Raw genomic sequence first — 24,608 nt, forward strand, 5'->3', positions numbered from 1 at the left:
TGGTGATATTCCCTTTTGTTGTGTTTGTCCAGCAGTTTTGCCAGGTTTGTTTTCAGTATTTCTGCAGCCTGTTCTTTTCAGTCTTGTGGTTGCGCTGTTTTCCACTGTGTAGTCCAGATGGGTGCAAGGCATTCCTTTGTGTATATAATAGGTTGTTCCAGTGCATATGATGTCCAGGTCAAGGGGAAGGGCTCCGGCCAAGACCTGTAGGGCAACAGTGCTAGTGGTGCTGCAGGCTCTGGTAATGGTTAACAGGATGGTTCTGTGGATTGAGTCGATTATGCATCTATTTACGGCAGTTTTATGTCTTGTGAAACCAAACCGCAGAGGCATATGTTATAGCTGGTAGGAATGTTGTTTTGTAATCTAAGGAGAGTATTTGACGTTTCAATTGTCAGTCAGGTCGGACCACACAGGCTAACAGTGCAGAATAGCATTAGCATTAGTAGAGGCATATGATGCAAGAAAGCAAGCCTATGCAGCATCAGCCAAAAAAAAAAAAAAAAAAAAAAAAACTCCCATTTCATGCCTCCATTTGTTCCAAATGCCTGCCCAGCTCAGCCTTAAATTTATTTAGTCTATCAACTTCTACAACAAAAGATGGAAGTCTGTTCCACCAATCAACTATCCACTGACTAAAGGCAAATTCCGCACATCTAATCTACAACTGTCTTTCCTCAATTTGAATCTGTGCCCCCCTCAGATTCTTAATCTGAGCAAGAGGAAGAATCCCATCAGCATTCAGCTTGCTCAACCCATTCAAGGCCTAATACACCTCAATCAGATCACCTCACAGGTGCCTACTCTCCAGGTGCTGCAATTTGCAGAACTTAAGCCTTTCTTCGTAAGAGCACCCCTTTGTTCCCCTCACCAATCTTGTTGCCCTTCTTTGTACTCATTCAAGCAACTCTACATCCTTCCTAAAATGAGGCCTCCAGACCTGAACACAGTACTCTAGGCGTGGCCTGACCATTGCCTTCTACAACGGAATAATCACATCCCTGTCCCTGCTAGCAAAATTCCTATATATCATTGACAAATCTCCATGACCTTCTCTGGCAGCCCATCTGCACTGCTCAGAGAACTTCATATCTGACTGCACAGTTACCCCCAGGTCTTTTTCATTCTCCACTTCCCTGAGTGTAGTACCACACAGTTGGTAGGGTTCTCTTCGGTTATTGCTTCAGTTATTTATCAATGTTAAACTTCAGTTGCCACTTCTCAGCCCATTTGCCCAACTTATCTAGATCCAGTTGGAGTAGCATACTGTCTTTACTGTCATTAACAACCCTGCCAACCTTTGTATCATCTGCAAAATTGGACATTTAAACCTGATATACCTTCATCAATACCATTGATAAATATACAAAACAACAATGGGCCCAACACCGAACCCTAGGGAACTCCACAAATAACATTTGTCTACAAAGAGCGGTGTTCATTGGTTACCACTCTCTGTTGTCTCCCACTCAACCAGCCTTTATCCATTGTAGCAACTTACCCTTAATGCCATACCACTCCAATTTGTACAGCAGTCTTCCATGTGCAACAGTATCAAAACCTTTCCTGAAATCCAAGTATATAATATCAAAATTATTTTTGGCATTCAGTTCCTTTGTGATGACATCATAGTATCCAATCAACTTGGTGAGAGAAGACCTTCCTTTAACAAACCCATGCTGTGTCTTAACTATTACTGCAGTCTTGTCTAGATGATCCTGCAATGCTTCTTTAACCAGTGATTCCATTATTTTCTCTGGAACACAAGTTAAACTAACAGGTCTATAGATACTTGTGTCGCCTTTTGAATCCCCCTTTGTGATGTGAATTGGTGATACATTTGCACACCTCCAGTCCATGGGGACCTCCCTTGAGTCCAAGGAAGCTCTCATAATTATGGCTAAGGGTTTGCGTATTTCCTTTGCAGCCTCCTTTAATATTACTAGATAGATCCGATCCACCCCAGGTATCTTTTTTATGTTTAACTTCGACAATTTCTTCTCCACTTTGCTCTCAGTTATTACAAAATCACTTATCTCCCTGTTAGAGCTTGATAAAGTTCTGGCACTCCCCTCATTGAATAACTCCTCATGTGTGAATGTAGGTGCAAAATACTCATTTAGTTTATCAGCTACCTGAGCATGATCATCAATAGTCAACCCATCTATGTTAAGTGGTCCCATCTGATTCATCCTTTTCCTTCTAGAGTTTACATAAGTGAAGAACGCTTTGCTTTTTTTCTTTGCATCATTTGCCAAGGATTTCTCATAATCTGCCTTCGCCTGCCTAACCCCTCCTTTATGACTTAATTACAGACTAATTTATATCTGCCATAGGCTTCTGTGTCACCTGCTACTTTATATGCATCCCACACATTTTTATTCTCTGCCACGAGCCCCATTAGTTCATTTGACATCTATTTAGGCCTAAACCTTGAACAGTATTTCTTAGTTGGAATGAAAAGCCTAGTAGCCTTCAAAATTAAGTCCCTGAAGGCTTCCAATTTAGAATTCAACATTGGTAACATCATCAGTTGATCCCACTGTACAGAATTTAAAAACTTTCTGAGACCCCTGTAGTTACCTTTACGAAAACAATAGCTCTTCCCTTTAGCCTTAATGGCAGTTACATCTTTTAGTAATTCCCACATCAGTACATTGTGATCACTGTCACCCAGTGGTTCTTTTATCTGCAAATTCTTAATACATGAATAATCACTGCTGATAATCAGATTAAGAGTATTAACTCCCTCTGGTTACCTCCCGAACATGTTTCAGGTTGCCTCTCGAACATTTATTGGATGACTGTATAAAACAGTCATCCAATAAATCCACAAAAGTCTGGCTAGTGTGTGAGTGACCAATCCACAATTTCCAGTCGATATCTGGAAAGTTAAAATCCCCCATTATAAGACATTCTGATTTACTGGCCCACTCTATTTTTCTGCACAATTGCTCATTATACTCATCAGATTCATTAGGCCTATAGCACACACCTACTCTCATTTTTCCTTTACCAGTGCTTATTTCACACCAAACAGATTCAACATTGCATTGTCCACCAACATCAATTGGATGCACTTCCTTAGATTTTATGTGTTTCTTAACTAACAGCATAACCCCTGTCTATCCTTTCTGTACACATTGTACTCCCCAAATTCCAATTCTGCACTGCTTATATGTCTGTGTGACACCACATCTCTGATATCCCAACAATATCTGCCTTTGATGTCTTGACTAGCACTTCAAGCTCATCAAATTTATTAACTATACTCCTAGCATTGGTGTACATGCAAGTATGATTAATATATAATATTAATTAAGTATTCCTTATCTTTGTTTGTAGATGTGTAAGATGCTGCTTGAAGGAAAGATTACAATCTAATATCACCCCCAGGTACTCAAGCTGGCTTTGGAGTTTAATTGTGGTGTTGTCCTTTATTTGGGGAGACCTGCACAGGTCAACGGTGCCTTTCAGTAAGATTTAAGATGTGTTAGTCAGTGAGATTTTTAGGCAGTGTAAGAGGGTTCAGTCCTGTAGTATCTTGATGGCGTGGTTGCTTTTACCTCTAACTGTGCTCTACCATTGGCAGCAATTTTCAAGATCGGGTCGTCAGTGAAAGCTTGGGTTTGGATGTCACCAAGATCCTTGGCCAGGAACTCATCCAAGAAAATGTTCCACAGGAGTGGCACCAGGACAGAACCCTGGGGGCAGCCCCCTGAAGACCCAGCAGTTTACCCTACCATAGGGTGCCACGGTACTAATACTCCTGTCAGTAAGATAAGACTTGATAGTAAAATACAAGTAGCAGGGAAGGTTGGTCCATCTTAACCTTGTCGGGATGCTCGGCCACCAAATGGTGTCGAACACCCCAGCGAAATCAATGAAGATGATTAGGTAGTATTTACTGTTGGAGCTGGCCACACCATGCAGCAGATGTCAAAGTGCCTCTACTGTGGAAGACTCGGCCTTAAAGCCGAACTGGGTGGACATGTGCAGTTCAGCACTCTTGTAATGTGAGTCAATTTGGGCTTATAGCATTCTCTCAAATAGTTTGCTGATCATCGGTAGCAAAGCTATCAGTCTGTAGGTGGTTGGCTGGAAGACCACACAAAGCCTCCTGTTGGAGGCTTTGTGTGGTCTTCCAGTTTCCTGGGAAGAAGCCTTGATCCAAACAGTTATTGAACAGATTAGGAGGAGTTCAGGGGTCAGTTCTGTTACTTTTTTGATGATTTCTTTCGAGGTAATGAAGGCCAGGGCACTTATTATTTCCTATGTGATTTGCCACGGATTCGATATTATCTAGCATGAAGGGTGGTTCACAGGCGTCAGCGGTGTATGTGTCATTTTCTTGGCATATTCTATGCTGTTCAGGCGAAGTAGGCACATCAGTCTCTGGGAAAATAGTGTCCAGAATATTTGTGATTGAATGTTGCCATGTGGTGGTTTGGCTCCCCTGTGGTGTCAATGTGGTAGATCATTTATTGTGTGGGAGTTGTGCTCATAAACTCTTCCTTTCAAATATCCCCACAGGTAAAAGTCACACGAAGACAAATCTGGAGAATGCGGCAGCCACAATCCTTTGCCAACTCTGCTTTCCTCTGTGAAACTGTGATGAACATGGGCCAGTGATTCTTGAGACGTGTGATATGTGGCATCATCCTGTTGAAAGTGGCAGTTTTCACGCTCATGTTCTGTTAACTGAGTGTAGAAGTTCTCAAAAATCTGAAGATAAACCGCTGTGTTCACTGTGGTGTCAAAAAATATTGGGCCAACGATTCAGTTGCCAGAAACCGCACACCATACCCCTATTTTCTGGTTTTGAAGCAGTTTCTGATGTAAGTTGTTAGGATTATCAGCACACCAGTATCGAGTGTTATGAGAATTCACATGACCAGAAAAATGGAACTATGCCTCATCACTCACGAAATAAAGCAGTGGGTTGAGTTTACCATCTGCAATCTTGTTAAGGAGCCACTCACAATAATTCAGACGTTTTGCTGCATCAGGTGGTAGTAATTCTTGGACACATATCACGTAATAGGATTTCAATTTCAGGTTGTGAAGTACACAAAAACAAGAAGTTGGTCTCACTCCGGTCTGTTGCGACAATTTCCTGATAGATTTTTCGGAGCTAGCTAAAATTCTCTTTTGAATGTTCAACACCACCTCTGGAGTCCTAACAGAGGGTAGACAATTTCTCGGTGCGTTTACAGTGGAACCTGTTGTCTGCCATTTTGCAAGTAAGCACTGAATTATTGTACTCTTAACTGGAATAGTAGCAACAGGAAGCTGACCGGGCTAGCCGGGTGGGTAAAGTGCCTGCATGGGCAACCCAAAGGTTGTGGGTTCGAATCCTGCCTTGGGCTTGGATCAGAGTAAATGCAAAAACTTAGGGAGGTGCAATGTGGCCACAGAAGCCGATGCGCCAACAACTAACAAAAAAAAAAAAAAGGAAATATCTCAGAAAACAATTCCTGTGTTTCCTTTAAAGAGCCAGTATGTACATAGGCTTCCACTATACAGATTCTTTCTTGCACAGAATATGGCATTCATGGCAATACTCTCACACACCTATCACTTATGAGCGTCAAATGCTGACTGTATGTTGAACAACACAAACTGAAATGATTTGGCAAAAATTCATTCTTTGAACAACCTTGCATGGGAGTTGTTCAAAAATGAATATCACACCAGTATGAGGCGGGCTGGTTTTACATGGAACACCCTGTATAACTGGATAGATCCCATCCACCTCAGGTTATGTTTAACTTCAACAATTTCTCTTCCACTTTCCTCTCAGTTATTACAAAGTCATTTAGCTCCCTGTTGGAGCTTAATATATTTCTGGCATCCCCTTCCCTAAAGAAGTTCTCATGTGTGAATGTAGATGCAAAATACTTCTTCAGTTTTCAGCAACTTGAGCAGGATCATCAACAGTTGAACCATAAATATTAAGTGGATGAATTTTATTCATCCACTTAATATTTATGGTTCAACAGACTATAAGATTTCTTATAGTCTGTTGTTAAAAATCTGAGAAGTTTTCCATAAAAAATGTAAGGTAAAGGACTGAAAGATTTTTTGTAGTGCTGTTGATGATATAACATTAGCATTCAAGTTTCTTATAAAATGTAGGGCTTTTCTGATTTTGCCAGTGCACTTAAATGCTTTATTTAATACAAAATACAGTAAACATTAGTTCACCTGTTGTGTTGAAAGCAGAAACTCTGTTTTATTTTTAGGTCATCAGTGTGACTTATGTATCGATGGATACTATGGTGATCCACTTGGAAGATATGGTCCTCCTAGTCCTTGTCGGAAATGCGAGTGTCATGAAAACATTGATCCAAATGCTGTAGGAAATTGTAATACGTGAGTAGGAGAGTTTGATTGCCGTTGACATTATTGCTTCTCTACTGTCCAACTTTATAGTGAGAGACAATTCATACCAGGATACTTCACCAACTGCATATTTCTCCCTCAACAATCAAACTATTAAATGATTTTTTATGTAAATAATAAATAAAATATAATAATAATAATAAATTTGATGACCAAACAAAATATTTTATAAAATTTAAGGCATTACTTATTATAGCAAAATAAGTGATCATCATCCTATCAGGTAGTAGGCCTAGTGGCCTGTTACAGTCTCCGGCCATCTCTGGTTGGCCTTCCTGGCATTCTTCTTCTTCCTCCTCTAGGGCTGTATTAGAAAATCTGATGAAGTATCCTGGTTTTATCTATTCTTTTCACATGTTATAGCCATTTCTGTGTGTGCTGTTGTATGTATTCTGTTATGGGTGTCATTTCTAGTCTGTCTAGTATGTCCTTGTTTTTTATGTGGTCTAGTAACATAAATGCAATTTTTCTCATAAATTTCATTTCAGCTGAAGTAATTCTGTATTAGTCTTGTTTTTTGATAGTACATGCTCACTTCCATATATGTATATTGGTCTGGCTAGTGTCTTGTATACTTTTATTCTGGTATGTCTCTACATTTTGATTAAAAACTCTGCATTTGGATTAAAAACTTGATTATTCTAAGAGCTCTGTTATAGTGTTGAATTTTGTTACTAATATTGTTTTCTTTTTCATAAGTCAGGCATTACTTATTATAGAAAAATCAGTGATCATCATCATATCAGGTAGTAGTCCTAATGGCCTGTTACAGGCTGTAGCCAAGATATTTAAAGCAATATACTTGTTCAAGAATTGTATCACCAATACGAATTTTGCTTCAAACAGGTTCCTTTCCTTGAAAAGCCATGGTTTTTGTTTTTGCAGTTGATATTTCCATGTTAAATTTTTTTTTCAGTAAGATTTAGATGGCGTGTTGAGTATTGTAATTCATCTTTGTTATTAGCCAGGAGCACTTGATCATCATCATATAGTAAAATATAAAGGCGATTATCATTTTTTAATCCATGGATTAGTCTCCAGCATCTGACAATAGCATTGATGTATATATTGAAAAATAGTGGAGGTAGGGCAACCTTGTCAGATTCCACGATTTATTGCTTCCCACTTTAACTGCAATTGAATTCTGTCTATGTATATATATATTATAGATTGCAACTATTATTTGGTTGGAAGTTTCACCATCAGCTAGTATTTCTAAAAGTTTCTTTCCTTCCACCAAGTAAAAGGCTTTCTTATAATCAGTGAATGTTTTGTGTGTTTGTCTATTAAACTCCTTGGTGTTTTTCAATTAGTTATTTCAAACACTTTCATATTTCACTGATATGTGATTTAATAAAATAAACAAATAGCAATGTGTACTTCAGATCTAGTATGTAGTCAACATTTTTGTAATGCTCTTTACTTATTTTCCTTCTAGATTTTGAAACAATTGAAAGATAACACAACATACTTCATATTTCTGCTGTGATTAGTATAATAGACAAACAGTAATACTTCACGATTTATGTATTTAGTAAACAGATGAAAAAAAGAAATACACACAAACAAGCTTATCAAGAAGCAACCACTTCATATATGTAAACAAAAATCAGGAGAATTTTTTCGGCATAACAACCATATTGCCCATTCATTCCTCCAATCAACACACACAGTAACAAAGAGTATCCAGTGCTTTAAGTACAATATATGGATAGCCTATGTGATATGTATGAAAAAAAAAAAAAATTTATCCACTGGAAGTAGCGTTATTACATGTAGACAGATAGACATGGTAACGACAGTAGGCACTACACACACATATATGCAAAAGCACATAGAAATGGGAAGTGAAACAAGTGAGTTTATACTATGGCAGGTCACATGTCAAACTAAATTTTTCCTAGTTGCATGCTTAGAATTTACAAGAATAATATAATATTGGCACTGGAACAGGACTGGCCTTAGCAAATGTGGGGCCCGATTGGAGCACGTTGGCAGGCCCCTTTGAAAAATTCAATATTAACCCCTCAATATTTTGAAATAATGATAAACTAAAACTATTAATAATCCTTTATTATTTTTATATTATTACAATTTGTTAACAATTGACCAGATATTTTGATGACATAAACAAAACTAATCAGAAGGATATTTTTCTTGCCTTTTTATTGGCAAAATCTTTCAAGACTTTTCTCAAAATTTAAATTCCTTGCTTCACTTTCAATGGATTAAACTGCAAGGCTGTTGCATCTCCCTTGAAGCATTGTCAACCTCAGATATGTTTTTATTAACTTTAATATGGAAAATTTTCTTTTCCATGATGCTATGATCATTGGAATCATTAAAAATATTCGTAGCGATATGAATAAATTCAGAAATGCAGTCACTCTTTTATTAGTTGCGAGAAATTTTAAAATATTTAAAGGATTTTTGAAACACGATTCTGGAAGAATTAGTTTCAGTGCTTCCATTTCCTCCACCGGCATATCAATATCTGCTACCTTCACAGATTTAACCCATTCATTGCCCTTAATGATTTTGACATCTGAAAGTGTGATTTCTAAATCTACAGTGTGTTTTCTTAACTTGTCCTTTGGAATTCTTAGAAATTAACCCAAGAAACCAAAAATATTATTATGTTTTACTAACTGTTCAAAACATGGCTCTAGTGACTGAAAAGCCTTGTTTGAAACACGATTTTTGAAACACGATTCTGGAAGAATTAGTTTCAGTGCTTCCATTTCCTCTACCGGCATATCAATATCTGCTACCTTCACAGATTTAACCCATTCATTGCCCTTAATGATTTTGACATCTGAAAGTGTGATTTCTAAATCTACAGTGTGTTTTCTTAACTTGTCCTTTGGAATTCTTAGAAATTAACCCAAGAAACCAAAAATATTATTATGTTTTACTAACTGTTCAAAACATGGCTCTAGTGACTGAAAAGCCTTGTTTACAATTTGATTAAAGCAGTTTACCTTGTAAACTTCCTTTGTATTTGTTATAGGTTTGTGAGCAGGCTTGTATGTAATCTTTTTGTGCAAAACTCTAGAGATACTTCCAATTCTGTCGCAAAATTCTGTGGCATCAATTAAGATTGGTTTAAAGCCAATCTCTCTATACTTTGACATTTATTATTATTATTATTGTGCAAGGAAGCCTGAGGCTTATGCTGCACCAGCCAAAAAAAAATTTGAGTTACTCTGAGAGAGAGAGAGAGAGAGAGAGAGAGAGAGAGAAGTAGGAAGGAATCACAAAGAAAGAGAAGAATAATGATATCCAGCTCACCCTGGGTGTGCCAAGCCCATATTCACCGGATGTGAGTGCAGAAGCTTTTTAAGGGAAGAAAAAGGCACGATCGCTTTGCAGTTCTTTAATAACAAAATTTACTCGAAACAACAAATCATGCCAAAATACTAATGAAACAAGAAACGTATTCTTTGATCTGGTTAGCTAGTGATTTAGCTTCACTTCTTGCTTGGGCATCTTCTGATGTTTCTGCTATTTCCAAAAGTGCAGTATAGAAATCACTAACTTGATACCTTAAAGCCTTCACACTTTGCATTCAACAACCTCCCTTGTTTCACAGAGATGCTTTACAGAAAGCTCCTTCACATATTTTGGAAAACTGACTATCTCTTTGTTGATGCTGAAAAGAGCACATACAAACATTGAAGTGTCCCAAAAAAAGGTCACTGCATCAGGTCATTGCATTCAAATTATATCTCCTAGAATTAGATGTAATTGTGACAAGCACATGGTGTTAAAAATGCTCTTTGCGACTAATGATGTAATGATGTCAAAAGCTTGTAATGATGTCAACAGTAATGATGTCAAAAGCTTGACATCATTACTGTTTTTCTTGATCAATCTGTTTCTATTCAATTTTGTCGATAGTTTGTTCAGCAGAGAGCCTTCTCTGCAGTTCACAACAATTTACCATAACTCTGAAATGGCCTTTTGATTTTTCATGCTCTGATAATCTTGTATGAATATTGGGCCAATCATCAAATCTGTTAGTAGCCAAGGCACTTTCCATATCATTTCCAAAAAGGTGACAGAAAAATCAAAATACCCTGTCAGCTGATTCGGAGTATATTATCCACAGACGAAGAATGATATCCCCGTTCAGAAGCTTCCTTTGACAATGGATTTTTGAGAAATGCGTTCTTCCAAAAGAATTTTTGAATTTTTTCCAAATGAAAAAAAAGTCTTCCAAAAGAATTTTTGATGGACCTTTCTTCATTAAATAGTCTCTCACATGTTGGACAATTATTTTTGGCCAAGTGATTGGATCATCTGTTATGTTTAGCTGACCAATGCTTGAATTGTTTTGATCTTCTTTTTCTTTATTCCTGATTAACTCTTTGCTTTGATTAGTTTTATGTGTTACTGGTAAATCCAGAGCCGTGCTTGAAATAAGAGTGGCCCAGGTATTAGAAAGTCTAGTGTCGTGGGCTGATCTGCACAAACTATTGATATCTACAACTAAAACTATTATGATGCTTCTTAAGGGGAAACTAAATTATGCGCGACTGCCAAAAGCTTTAATTAAGGGGAGGCAGATTCCCCTAGTATCTGAGGTGAAATATCTAGGTATAAGAATTGATGATAGATTATCGTTTTTCCCACATTTAAATTACTTACACGAAAAAAATTAAAAAATTTAGTGCAGCAATAATTCGATTAACACAGTCAGATTGGGGGTTGAAAAGGAAAGTTTTAAATTTATACTACAAGGCAGTCTTCTTACCCATAGTTGCGTACGGAGCATCAGCGTGGTACTTCAGAGTTACTAACGTTAAATTTAAACAGAAATTGTTATCGATTCAGCGCTCAATGCTTTATGTTATTTCTAATTTGTGCAGAACAGTCTCAACGAATGCTATGCAGGTTTTGGCCGGGCATTTGCCTCTAGACTTGTACATTGTGTATCGGGCCCTTAGTTATTACTTAAAAAAGGCATAGCGGTTTCTTTTATGAATATTACATCTGATGTCACTATAGAGATAGCTAAAGCTAAGAAAAATGTTCTAACACAGTTGATTAGCATGTGGCAACAGAGATGGGATCTTGGTGTAACTGGGGAGGTGACTAGATTGTTTATTCCAACAGTTAAATTTACTTATGATAGTAACAACAAATGGTTTTTTCCTTCTATGGTAACATCGTTTATTTTAACTGGCCATGGCTCATTAAATTTTAAACTACATTACTTTGGTCTAGTCAGCTCTCCTTTATGCACTTGCGGTCAACCTGAGACTTGGAGTAATTTATTATATGATTGTAGTTTGTATGTTCAACTTAGAGAAAGGCTAAAAGTGAAGATTGGTAATTTAGTTAGAGGCTGTGAAAGTGATCGTATTGCTAATCAGGATAAATTTCAAGCACTGCAAGAGTTTTGTGTAACTGTTTTTCAACGGAGAAGACATTGGAATAATCTAATGATTACTAATTAAGATTTGGTTATATACATTTTGATTATTTGTTTTTTTTTTTTTTTTCTTTTAGTTTGTTTATATTATGTGTGTGTATATATGTATTTTATTTATTTTTTTATTTATTTTTTTTGCTGGCTCTCAGGTGTGGGCAGCCTGGGAGCGGGATTGCTGGCACCCACCGGTATAGCACTACTTCCGGTGGGTGCGGGATTTTTGTGCATGAGGCACATAAAATAGAAGACCAGGCCCAGCACCAAGTGAATATGGGTGGCCATTAGGGTCTATTTGCCTACGGGGAGCGGCTGTGCAGGTGACAGCTTCTCCCTGATGGCAAAGAGACCTTCCATACAGGTCTATTTTGCAGAGGTTCTGCACAAAGTCAACTTTATCAGGTGGAGATAGACGGAAGTCTAGGTGCCACCTTAGACATAATAATAATAATAATGCTTTGATTAGTTGTGTCATCAGCTTGAAGTATTTCTAAGTCAATCTGTTTCCTCAAAATCTCGATTGTTTCTCTCTTCACCCAGACTGGTTATTGCGTCATCATCTTCTGGATCTTTTCTGTTACTGATGATCTCTTCACTTTGACTTGTTGTTGTAGAATGAGACATTTCCATGTTAACCAGTGATTCTTGAGTTGTGTTGCTTTCTTCCACTTCCAGTTCCATAAATTCTGCAGAACTCGGACCTCCTTCATTAGACGTCTTTGCCAAATACCTGTCTAGAGCACCGTGTTGCTTTGCATTAGTGGCTTGCTGTAATTTATTTAATTTCTCTTTAAAATTTCCACTCGGGTATTTCCTAGAGACATTGAGTCTCTAGCTCTCTTTGGCCTCAGCATTATACTGAAATTATAAATAAATCTACAAATGTATTATATATATTATAAATAAATCTACGAAATAAATCTACGGAAACACTCTTAATAAATCCAAAGTGTGACACCAAAAGTTTCACAGATAAAATTGAATTTGACAGAAGCAAGTAGTGTGGGCACTGTAAAATAATATCAGCTGATAAATTTTTTGGTTTATTTTCATGACCATAAGCGTCATTTAAAAAGGTTTTAAGGGTACAATTCCCCGTATGGAATTTGCATATTATTTTGATAAACAATTAATTTTATGATCAAAAAATAAAAAATATATTAAAAAATAAATAATTTCACATTCCAAAAAAATTAAATGTAAGTTCTTTTATTGAATATGTTTTATGTTCTTGTAACTACATTTCAAATTGACTGCTGTCGATCAAATCCAAACTTTATACATCAGAATTTTTTCACATGGTTCCAGGAATTTGCATATTTTCATTTTGAGGTTAGCTGCGAAGCAGTCAAAATGGTTTGTGTCGCATTCCAGCTCCAACTCAATAAATCAAATGAAGAATAAAATAAATTTTACTTACCTACATAAGGAGCACAATTATTGAAATAAAAACACACTGATATTACAAAATAACATTATAGCGATGCATACTGTGGGGCAAGTGGGGTTGCTTGGCCCAACAGTGGATGCCAGCTGAAAGTAATTAATTTTCATACATGTGTATCTACCTTAAATTTGGGCCAGATATTTCAAGGGATGGGTTAAAACTGGCCTTGAGATAATTATCTCAACTAGATAATGGGCCAAAATTTCCAGACCTTTATATTATACAGGCTTTGCTTTTCACATATTATGAATATGTGAAAATTATGAATATTTTTCCCTGTGTTCTTTGTACTCATTGATAAAATGCTAATCATATGCTCTAAATATACATAAAAAAATTTAAAAAAAAGAGTCATTTTTTCGGGTTTCAGAGGAGGCCCGCATGCTTTAAATACATTTTAAAATCAATTCTTTAACTAAACTTAAAAAAATAACTTTTTCTTTCTTCCTTTTTTCATTTAATTTTAATTTTTCTGCCACACATGGGGCCAGATTGGGTCCAATCGGCCTAAGGCCGGCCCTGCACTGGAAATTGACAGAATGCAAACATTAAATTAAAATATTTCAATATAACCATTTCCAGTTGCTTAATGTTCATATTCTTGTCAAAAATTCTATCATATGGCATCTTGAGAATATTAAAATACCTCCTTTAAATTCTAAGAGCACCAAATTACAGGAAATCAACTTTGACACTTGACCTTCCATAATGGTAAGCTCACTTGCTTCACCTCCCACTTTTTTTTTGACAGTGACTGAACATGATGGGGCTTGAAAACTTATAAAGTTTTGATGTTTCTCAATTTTTATGTTGTGATTAACCAAAGCCATGTGTACAATTTTTTTGAGGATCTATTTTATTTTATTTCATTCATTTCTTTTAAAATAATTTTAAGCTTTTAATTATCACACATGCATATAATGGATTGAAGGTAAGTACTGCAAATTAAATAGGTTATATTGTAAAATATTTTTAATTAAGTTGTTTCAGTGTGTGAATAACTAATATTTCTATATAGAAATTAATTCATTTAATTATCCAGTTAATAAAATTTTATTTACCAAAAAAAAAATTTGGCATCAGTACTCTTGCCTGAAATGTGTGAGCCATTCTTCCAACTAAACGGACAGTCATCAGTTGAACTACTTTGATTAAATGATGTTCCAGAAGTCAGAGAATATACTAAGTGTTTAATTTTGGCAAGATGATGTGCCACCATATTTTCATAACATGGTTACAACATCCCTGACTTGTTTCTCTGGAGATTTTAAAAAATAAAATTTATGTTCCACCACAATATATAATGCTTTTGCAGTAGTTCTGTGCAATACATAGCAAAATTTAAATGCATAGAAAGAGTGAACCCTGGCCTTATATCTGCAGAACCATAAATGGAGCACATTGATTACAAAATCCCCATATTATTTAACTCCACCATCTTGATTTTGTGAAAGCTATTAGCTTGAAAAACTTTGGGTTTATTTGTTTGTTCAGGCCTAAAGGTGAATAAGACTCCAGGAGTTGGTGGTAACAAAGGAGTGCATTGAACCATTAAGGTTAATTATGAGGAGTCAGTAACATCACTTAGATCTCATAATGAATTATAATCTCTCTGGAGCTCAGTGACATCACTAGATATCAGTGTATTGCCAATACATAAAGGCAATTCTAAGAGTGAAGTGGGTAACCACCACCTGTTCAGTATGCCTTCAGTGGTAGGGTAAAATCATGGAAGCAGTAATCAAGAATCTAGTACAGGATCATTTAGATAAAAATGGAATTCTGAAGGAAAGACAACATAGTTTTGTGAAGGGAAAACCATGTTTAATCAATCTGGTTAGCTATTTTGACAGAGCTCATGAACTAGATGTATGAAATAATTTGGACATTGTTTACTTGGATTTCAGCAAAACATCTGGTTCAGCTAAATGAGAGGTTACCATATAACCTGGAACATATTGGAATTGCAGGGGGGAACCCTTCAATGTATTGCAGGGTAGGAGATAGGGTTGTGATTAATGGTTACTCTTCACACTGAGCTAACTAATATAAAAAGTTTGATTCCAAAAGGAATAGTACTAGAACCATTGTTGTTTTGTGATTTTTCTAGATGATATTGACAAAGGGATACAGGGAGTGATGTCAAGATCAGTAGAGTAGTTAATGATCAGCACCAAGCACAACTGCTTTGTGATGACTTAGATAGACTTCAGAGATGGTCAGAGAATTGGTAGGTAGCTTTTAATAAAGCAAAATGCTAAATCTTACACTCAGTGAATAGCAACCCCATAACTTGCACACTTGTGGGATTGAACTAAAAACATAGGGGAAGAAAAAGAGCTATGATACAGTCAGACATGAAGTTCTCTAAGCAGTGTAAATGGATGGATGGCAAGGAAAGTTCATGATATCCTATCGATGATTTATCAGATTATTTTCTTGTAGGGATAGTCATAATTGCATTTGGGATGCTGTGTTCCAGTGTGGAAACTGCTCCTGAAAAAAAAAGACATTGATCGTCTTGAAAGGGTCCAAAGATAAGCAATGTGCCCAAGTTGAATTGGCAAAAGGGGATTCACATGAGGAAAGACTTAAAATGCGTGGGCCACAAAGCTTGGTAACTAGGCATCTTAGAGGAGACTTAACTGAAGTGTATAATGCTCTGAGAGTAGAGCCTTATACACCTCAATTAACCTGAACAACCTGGAAGCATGTGGGTTCCTTCAAAAAACTTTCTGGCACTTAGTGTTAATAAATAAAATGAATGAGGGTGAAATTTTTACTGTTATAAATGATTCCAGAACTAGGAGTCAGAAATTCAAATTATGGGGAAGAGTTTTAAAATGGATTGCAGTAAGTTGTTAATTATTGCCAGTGAGTAGTTGAGGCTGATTGCTTGGGGAAATTCAAAGATTAGCTAGATAAGTACCTGTGTGAGGAGACGGTCATGTAGGTATTTGATTTTATTATTTATTTATTCTTATTTTTTAAAATTAATTAATTAAATTTTTTGGCAGGTGTAGCAAAAGCCTTGGTTCATTCACTATCTAGACTAGAGGTTCTCAACCTGTGCATCACAATGCCCTGGGAGGTGCCATAATTTACTAGGGGCATCAATTTACCATGGACAATGTAATAGTTTGTAAGATTTCCATGGCAAATATTAAAAATGTATTAAGAATGATTTTTTTTTACTATTAGATATCTACTACTATTTGATCTGTATTATTAAGTAAATAATTATAGAAAATATTTGGGGTATATGAAGAGAACGCATCATGTTCCCTGACCGTATTCATGGGAATATGAATACGGTCAGGGAACATGATGCGTTCTACGAGCGGTTACTACGAGCGATTGGTTCGGGTATTTTTGCATGTTATTTGATCTTGCATGAGTCTGAATGAGGCGATGCTGGAAACCTGCTCATGGTAACCGCATATTCAGAGTACAATTAGCTGTTTGATCTAAGTGTACGTTTATTTTGAATCACATACGAACGTCAACATTTTACATACAGTGAGTTACTAGTAGTGCAGTTTATATTAGACTAGTGTTGTGCATATGTTAAAAGTAACTATATTAAAAAAAACAAACGTTTGTTATGTCGTGCTGTTGTTTTTTGTTTTTCAATTTATTATTTTTTTTATAGTTGACCATGGCAGAAAAAATTTTAATATGAATAAAAAGTGTGATTTAAATGAAAGATTTAAAAAACTAATGAAAGCAGAAATATAGAAAATATGATGACAGTTATTTAAACTTTGGATTGAAATGCACAAAGCCTTGGTTCATTCAAGGTGTTGGGTGCAGAAAGCATGCTTTCTAACAAATTGAAACAACACTTAGAAAGTGTTCACAGCAATTTGATAGATAAACCTCACAAAATTTTTTTTACCCACAAATTGCAAGGAATGAATGCACAAAAAAAATATATTTTGAAGCATTTTAGCCTCCCCAAAAAAGCTCTTCTAACATCATACAAGGTTGCATTTAGAATAGCAAAATTGAAGAAACCTCATACGATTGCAGAAGAGCTTATTTTACTGGCAGCAATCGATACAGTTTCTATAATGATTGGAGAATCTGAAACTAAACAACTCTTAAATGTGCCATTGTCAGATGACACCGTCAATCGCTGAATACAAGATTTTGCTGAAGATATAAACAAACAATTCATTGAAAAATTAAAAGACAATGAATTCGGCATTCAGCTGTATGAAGCAACTGATAGCCACACTGAAGCCCATCTAATACGTTATGTTCTGTTTATATACAGAGATAAATTTGTTGAAGACCTACTGTTCTGCAAAAATATTAATCACGGTATGAAAGCTGAGGATTTGTTTGAAATTGTAGATACTTTCATGGCTGAAAATAAAATTGACTGGACCAAATGTATTGGCGTTTGTACAGATGGTGGTCATTCCATGGCAAGTCATCAGTGTGGACTACAAGTGCTTATATGTAAGAAAGCACCTAATTCAGTGTGGATACATTGCATTATTCACAGAGAAGCACTTGCATTTCAATATCTGAGCCCCACTCTAAACCAAGTTCTACAAACAGTAATCAAAATAGTGAACTTTATTAAAACACGTCCACAGAACACTTGCTGTTTTAAAAATATGTGTTGATGTGGGGGCTGAGTTTGCTTCTTTACTATACGTTTGTAACTCTCACTGGCTTTCTCGTTGTTATGTTGTTATTTGGTTTTTAGGAGCATTAGCAACTAAGGCCATATTGCTCCGGGGATATGTGGTGGTCATTCCCTGACCTTTCCGTATCCTCCGTATTTGGTGGTCACAGGCTCGAACCCCGGTCTAATCAAGAAGCGTCTGCTATGCACTGCTGCTCCTGCCCACCTGGCTCCGGAGGCGCCGGCTTTCTCGTGGCAATGTCTTATCACACATATATGAATTGAGAATGGAGCTCCATTCATATCTTCTCACAGAATACTGCAATACTGAAGACTTTGTAAACAATGATTTTGTTTCTACGCTAGTTTATCTTTGCAATATTTTTGATAAATTAAATTCACTTAATTTATCTCTTCAAGGAAATGGCTCCAATATTCTACAACTGTGTCAGACAAGGTTTTAGCCTTTAAAAGGAAACTAGAACTTTGGAAGAAAAAAATAAAAAAAAAGTGCTTCCCAATTTTATATAAATTTTTACAACAAAATGAAGTTCAATGAAGAATCAGTAATTGCTAAGCATTTATCAAAACTCCATGCACACTTCGAGAAATACTTAACAGAACATTTTGAAGAGTACATATGGATTAAAGATCCCTTCAATACAAAGCTCCCATCAAATTTATCTACTGTCGAAGAAGAACAATTTATTGATCTCACACTGAAAGCAAAGTTTTCGTTGTTATCTTTATATGAATTTGGTGTTTAGCAAAACACAAATATCCAGAATGTAGCAATAAAGCTTTGCAAATACTAGTGCCATTTGCAAGTTGTTACTTTTGTGAAGTTGGATTTTCGGCATTGGCAATCATTAAATCTAAGTTAAAGATAAAAAGGGAATATTGAAAAAGAAATATGTCACCATTTTGAAAATGATGCCTAGGTTTGATGAATTATGCAATAAAAAGCAAGCACAAACATCATATTAATGTTTTTTAAGAATAAAATAATATCCCGATTATTAGTTCATGTATTAGTATTAGTTCATTATTATAATTTCATATATTAATAATTATTGTATTAACGTATTAAAAATAAGAAATTGCACAATTATAGATGTTTTACTTCAAGGAAGGCATGGGAAAATTTTACAGGTCAAGGGAGGCATGGGCTCAGAAAGTTTGAGAACCTCTGATCTAGAATAAATACTAAATGCAATTTGCTTTTTAGTCACAAATCATTTTAAATGAACTTGTGTATGTGTCACTTAAGTTTCTTCATCTGTATTGTAACCTAGTACTGTTTTCTATACCTCTGCTGACTAGCCTTAGTTGATTTTTTAAATGTTTTGATAATTTTTAGGACCACTGGGGAGTGTCTTAAGTGCATTTATAACACAGCAGGTCCCAATTGTGAAAGATGTCGACTTGGTTTCTATGGTGATGCATTGGCTCTTCCAAAAGGACAGTGTACCCGTAAGTAGTCTGAATTTTCTGTTTAGTATGTTGCCGTATAATTACACAAAATATAATTTACTTAGTTACTTTATTGTACATTGCATTAATTAATAATATAGAGATAAAAATTCCTTAATTTTCTGACCTGATTTATATCAAAGATACTGCATTTTGAAAGTAGCAAATTCATTTAAATAGCAAATTCATGTGGGCTGTCTAACCCACATTAACCCTCAAGTGGACATAAAATAAAAACATAAGCAGCAAGTTCATTCAGTTTAAAAATACGGCATTTAATATTCTTAGAATAGGCAAGAAATACTTCAAAATTGTGCATTCTGTAAGTCATAACTGTTAACTCTTGGATTTACATTGGAGAATCCATCTTTTGTACTCGATTTGACCCTTCTCTATCTCATCATAATGTAGTTGGTGAAAAAGGGTATCTTTTTTTTGCAAAAACCCAATATTTTCTCCATATTTTTTATTTATTTATTTTTTTTGTCTAAGTCTTTTTAATAAAAAGACATAAAAATTTTGAATTTTTGCCTAGTTTTTAAAGAATTGGCTGTCTGGAGTGCTGAGGTAGTCTACATTAGAAAATGGAAATACACAGTAATAGTACTATTCACTATTATGTGCAGCCATTTCTTAGTATATAATAGTGAACAGCGCTATTCACTGTTATGTGCAGTCATTTCTTAGTACTTGAGTTCTGCAAAGCTAATTAACAATATCTTTCAGCAAAATGCCAAGACACAATATAAAATTTCCAAACACAAATATGCAAGATTTTTTTATGTATTATTAAATTTTAAAAAGATAATGCATTTACCTTGTGTATGGCATCTAGATGTTATTTTTCAAGTTTAAACTGCCAGAAACACAATGTAATCAGACATTTGCTAATCGATAAGCATTATTGATATATGCAGTGCATAGAAATAAAGGCAAAAACAGAAATTTCATGTATTTCATGGTGACAGTAATAACATGTGCCAAAAACAGACAATGATAACATGTACCAAAATGTTTTTTGCATCTTCTCTGAGTTGTGCTGATCTTGCAGGCATGTTGTTTAGAAATATGTATTTTGATAGTGAAACAGCCAAAACAAGATACAGTTGTGGTAGTCAAAAAAAAAAAAAGACAGGCATTGTTAGTGAAATTGCATGGAAAGAGAAAGTAGTACTGATGGTTCTGAAAAATAGGCCATTTTCAATTGCTACAGATGGCAGTAATCAGAGTGATTCTAAGTTATATTCCATTGTGGTAACCTTTTGGGATAAGATAAAGGGAAAAATTATCAAAAGCAGCTTACTCTCATTGCAAGCACTGTAAGGTGACTACAGGGAACAACATTGGACATCTTATTTTGAACAACTTGAAAGCATGTGGGATTCCTTCATAAAACTGGCTTTATTGTTATTATTGATAATGTGCCTCAAAACTGGAGTAGCAAGGGTATTAAAGGGGGAATTGAGCACTTAATGGTAATAGGCTGTCCTTGTCATCTTTGAAAGTGGGTGAATATTTGATAGACATTTGTATCTAGAAAGAAGTGTTAAAAGAAAAGATAGATTTCAACTGACGTATGGCACTGAAAAAAAAAAAAAAAAAGATTTTTAAGCATGGGTGTATATTATTATTATTATCATTAGGCATATGGTGCAAGTAAGCCTGAGGCTTTTGCTGCACCACCCAAAAAAAAAAAAAAAAAAATTTCTAAAGTTACCCTACGAGAGAGAGAGAGAGAGAAGTAGAAGAGAAAAATGATGATATCCAGCTCAGGACCCTGGGTGTGCCAAGCCCATACTCACAGATGTGAGACCCTGAGGTTATCAGGGCTCACATCTAATATATGTCCGCTGTTTATGGTTAAATGTGTAACTAGACTGGTAGAACAGCGACAACCTTTGACAAGTCTGTTTAAAGAGGTTAGAAGTGGTGAGAAAAGCCATATGAGTACTTTTCAGAGCTAACAAATTGAAAAGTACAATACGTGGTCACCAATGTCTAAAAGCATACTGTACTGGTAATCAATCCTGTGCCTGTATTTTAATATAAAATATGTATTTTGTTAGTAAAATTTAATTTGTTGTGCAGTGTGGACTTCAAAAAAAAAAAAAACCCTCCTGTTGCCTCCTGCTTGCAAATGCCTGATCTCTACATTTTGAAAGTAAAAGTTGGAAGCTATTGTAAATGTAATCCTTTATTTTAACATTATAATGAAATAGAGCTGTGAATAATGTATTTTTTTTAATAACAACAACATAATTTGCTTTGAGCAGATGACTAATGCAAGTGTACTGCATTTCAACATCATTCAATAAAGGTAAGAAAAGTTATTTCAGTCTAATTTGAATATCAATGTACTAAGTAGTACATTGGATCAATGTACTAAGTATTAAATCAAGTTTTCTCATAAAAATGTATAGAAAGGCTGTTAATTTTTATAATTTTTCATTAAATAAAATTTTAATGAACTTTAATTATACTGAATACTCATATTATAAATAATTGTGTGTAGAATTTTTTTTTTTCTTTTGGAAATTTAGTGTGTTCATATTTTTCTTCCACTATGTCAAGGTGGGGTGGAAACTCAGTTGTAAATGCTAGTGTTTTGGTTCCCCACTGAAATTTTTACTGCTGCTTCACTGGTTGGAGAAGTATGCTAATACTTTCGGCATAATTTATTAACTAATATGAAATTCCTCGATATTAAAATTATCTTATAACTTTATTATATCTTTATTATCTTATATTCTTATAGGCTGTACCTGCTACATACCTGGAACTCTTATCCAAAGAGGCCGCCATCAAGTTATTGCTTGCGAAATTGCTCAAGGTCAATGTCAATGCAAACCCAACGTTGTAGGTCGAAAATGTGAACAGTGCAGAGATGGCTTCTGGAATATTGATAGTGGACGTGGATGTGAAGCTTGCAGTTGCAATCGGATTGGTGCAGTGAACCAAACATGTGATCTGAGAACAGGACAATGCCATTGCCGTTCTGGCATTACTGGTCAACATTGTGACAAATGTATGCAGTACCATTATGGCTTCTCTGATAATGGATGTACAGGTAAGCAGCAAGCAAGGACTGAATAAATAAAATAAAATAAATACTGTATTTCCCCACGTATAGGACGCACCTTAATTTTGGGGCCCGAAATTTGAAAAAAAAAAAGTATTACATAAAGTTATTGAACTCAAGTTTTATTCATCATAAAATTCATACAACTCCTTATCACTGTCAAAACTCCCATCCATTAGCTTGTCCTCATCTGTGCCTGATGATGAATCACTGTCTTCATATATTGCCTCATCTTCAGTTCCATCTATGGCATTTGAAATGCCACACTTCTTAAATGACTTGACAATGATCTCAATCTTGATATTATCCTAGGATCTTTTCAACTAGGTACAAACTTCTCCTATAGTTGGTTTCTTCACTCTTCCTGCTGGTGTCAAATTGTCCCCAGAAGACTTCATCCATTGGTTCCATTCGTCTCTCATGGCAGCTTTGAAGGGTTTGTTAATGCTCACATCAAGTGGTTGGAGCTGGGATGTCAAGCCTCCAGGTATGATGGCAAGTTTTGTTTTTTGCTCTGCAGCAGTCTTCTTTGTGTTTTTTGTTATGTGTGCCCTGAACTGATCAAGCACCAATGGGGCAGGTTTGCATAAGAGCCCACCTGGTCTCCTGCTCCAAACTTACTTAAACCAGATCTTCATCCCATCCTGATCCATCCAACCCTTGTCATGAATGTGGACAATCACTCCTCGAGGAATGTCTTCTTTTGGCATTGTTTTGCGTTTGAAAATCAGCATAGAATGCAGCTTGGTTCCGTCGGCACAACAAGCTAGAACAACTGTATAATGGCTCTTTTCATGTCCACTTGTCTTCACAGTTACAGTTTTCACCCCCCTTCTTATCAACAGTTCTGTTACTTGGGACATCAAATTGAAGGGGGACTTCGTCCATATTTGCAATCTGTCCAAACTCAAACTGATGTGTCTTCCGACATTGAATGACAAAACGATGAAATTCAAGGACTTTCTGCTCATAACTTTCAGGCATCATTTGGGCAAGTCTGGTGCATGTATGCATGCTTAGTCCATTCTGTTTCATGAACCTGAAGCACCGATTGTGTCCTCCTTTGAAATCAGTAACTTCTTTTTCATCAGCAATTCTTCTTGCCTCATGCCAAACCATCTTTGTGGACACAGGAATTCCAATTGCCCTTTGCTCTTCAATCCATATCTTCAATTCCCTCTCTAAATCAGGTCATTTTGCTGACTTGCCTCTCATGGCCTTCTTCTTCCGTGGCATTTTCAGTAGGGTTTTTTTCTTCTTCCCTTAGCCAGTCTCGGATTGTTTTCTCAGTTGGAGGAGGACCACCAAACTTACGTTCAGCAGCGATTTCCGTTCACTTTTGCAAACTGGATCACTTTTAACTTGAATTCAGCACTGTACGAAAATCTTTTCTGAGCCATTTCTGGGCAGAATGTGGCAAAATGTAACCTAATATACTGGTAACAAGTGCGAAACAATGAGCGCAAAGACAACAAGCACGAAAAAGCGGGAAACGCAAGTAAAAAAATCTACAACCACTGTATAAGACACACCCAGTTTTTAGATCCGAAATTTTTCGAAAAAGAGTGCGTCTTATACATGGGGAAATATGCTAATAAAATTTTTTTTTTGTTTGTGTGAACATCAACGTATTTTTATGTAACATTAAACGTATTTTTAACTGCAACCTGTCATTTTCTTTCCATTTTTGCTCTGTGGCAAAATAATTTATTAATATGAATCCAGGGTACAAAGGCATATATGCTTGAATAAATAAAAGGTTGCATGATAGCCTGTGGTAGATTTTGTGGTTGGGCTAATAATGCTGAGCATGACTAATCTAAATTAGTATGGAAATAATTCTTCTTTCATATTTTATAATTTTTTAGATATGGAAATCCAAAGCTTGCAATAACAGCTGTTTAACATTTGTTGTTATTTTGTCTCAGAATTTTTGGTTTCTTCCCACTCACTCAGTTATGCAGTTATGCCCTCAGAGACTGAACATGAGATTGTTACTAGTGAAAGTGTGGAAATTGAACTAATGTGAAGATATTAACTTTCTGTGATTAACAATAATATTTTGTGTTCACATGCATTTTATAATTTGGAAATGATTTTTGAAGCAAGGGACAATGATAGTATTAGTGAC

The 24,608-nt window shown here is 35.7% G+C and overlaps 1 protein-coding gene across 4 annotated transcripts in view; it reads left to right on the plus strand.

Moving 5' to 3' along the window:
* LOC150087322 (laminin subunit gamma-1-like) overlaps nucleotides 1-24,608 on the plus strand; it is a 327,255-nt gene that overhangs the window by 174,104 nt on the left and 128,543 nt on the right. For all 4 annotated transcript variants that reach the window (XM_090371124.1, XM_090371125.1, XM_090371126.1 and 1 more), the window contains 3 exons: nucleotides 6,246-6,375; nucleotides 19,286-19,398; nucleotides 22,154-22,465. In XM_090371124.1, coding sequence (XP_090227250.1) covers nucleotides 6,246-6,375; nucleotides 19,286-19,398; nucleotides 22,154-22,465 — 555 coding nt within the window. The remainder of the gene's footprint in view (nucleotides 1-6,245; nucleotides 6,376-19,285; nucleotides 19,399-22,153; nucleotides 22,466-24,608) is intronic.

The sequence above is a fragment of the Mastigoproctus giganteus genome, chromosome 4 (assembly GCF_048544385.1).
Source record: "Mastigoproctus giganteus isolate SK-2022 chromosome 4, ASM4854438v1, whole genome shotgun sequence".
NCBI lineage: Eukaryota > Metazoa > Arthropoda > Arachnida > Uropygi > Thelyphonidae > Mastigoproctus > Mastigoproctus giganteus.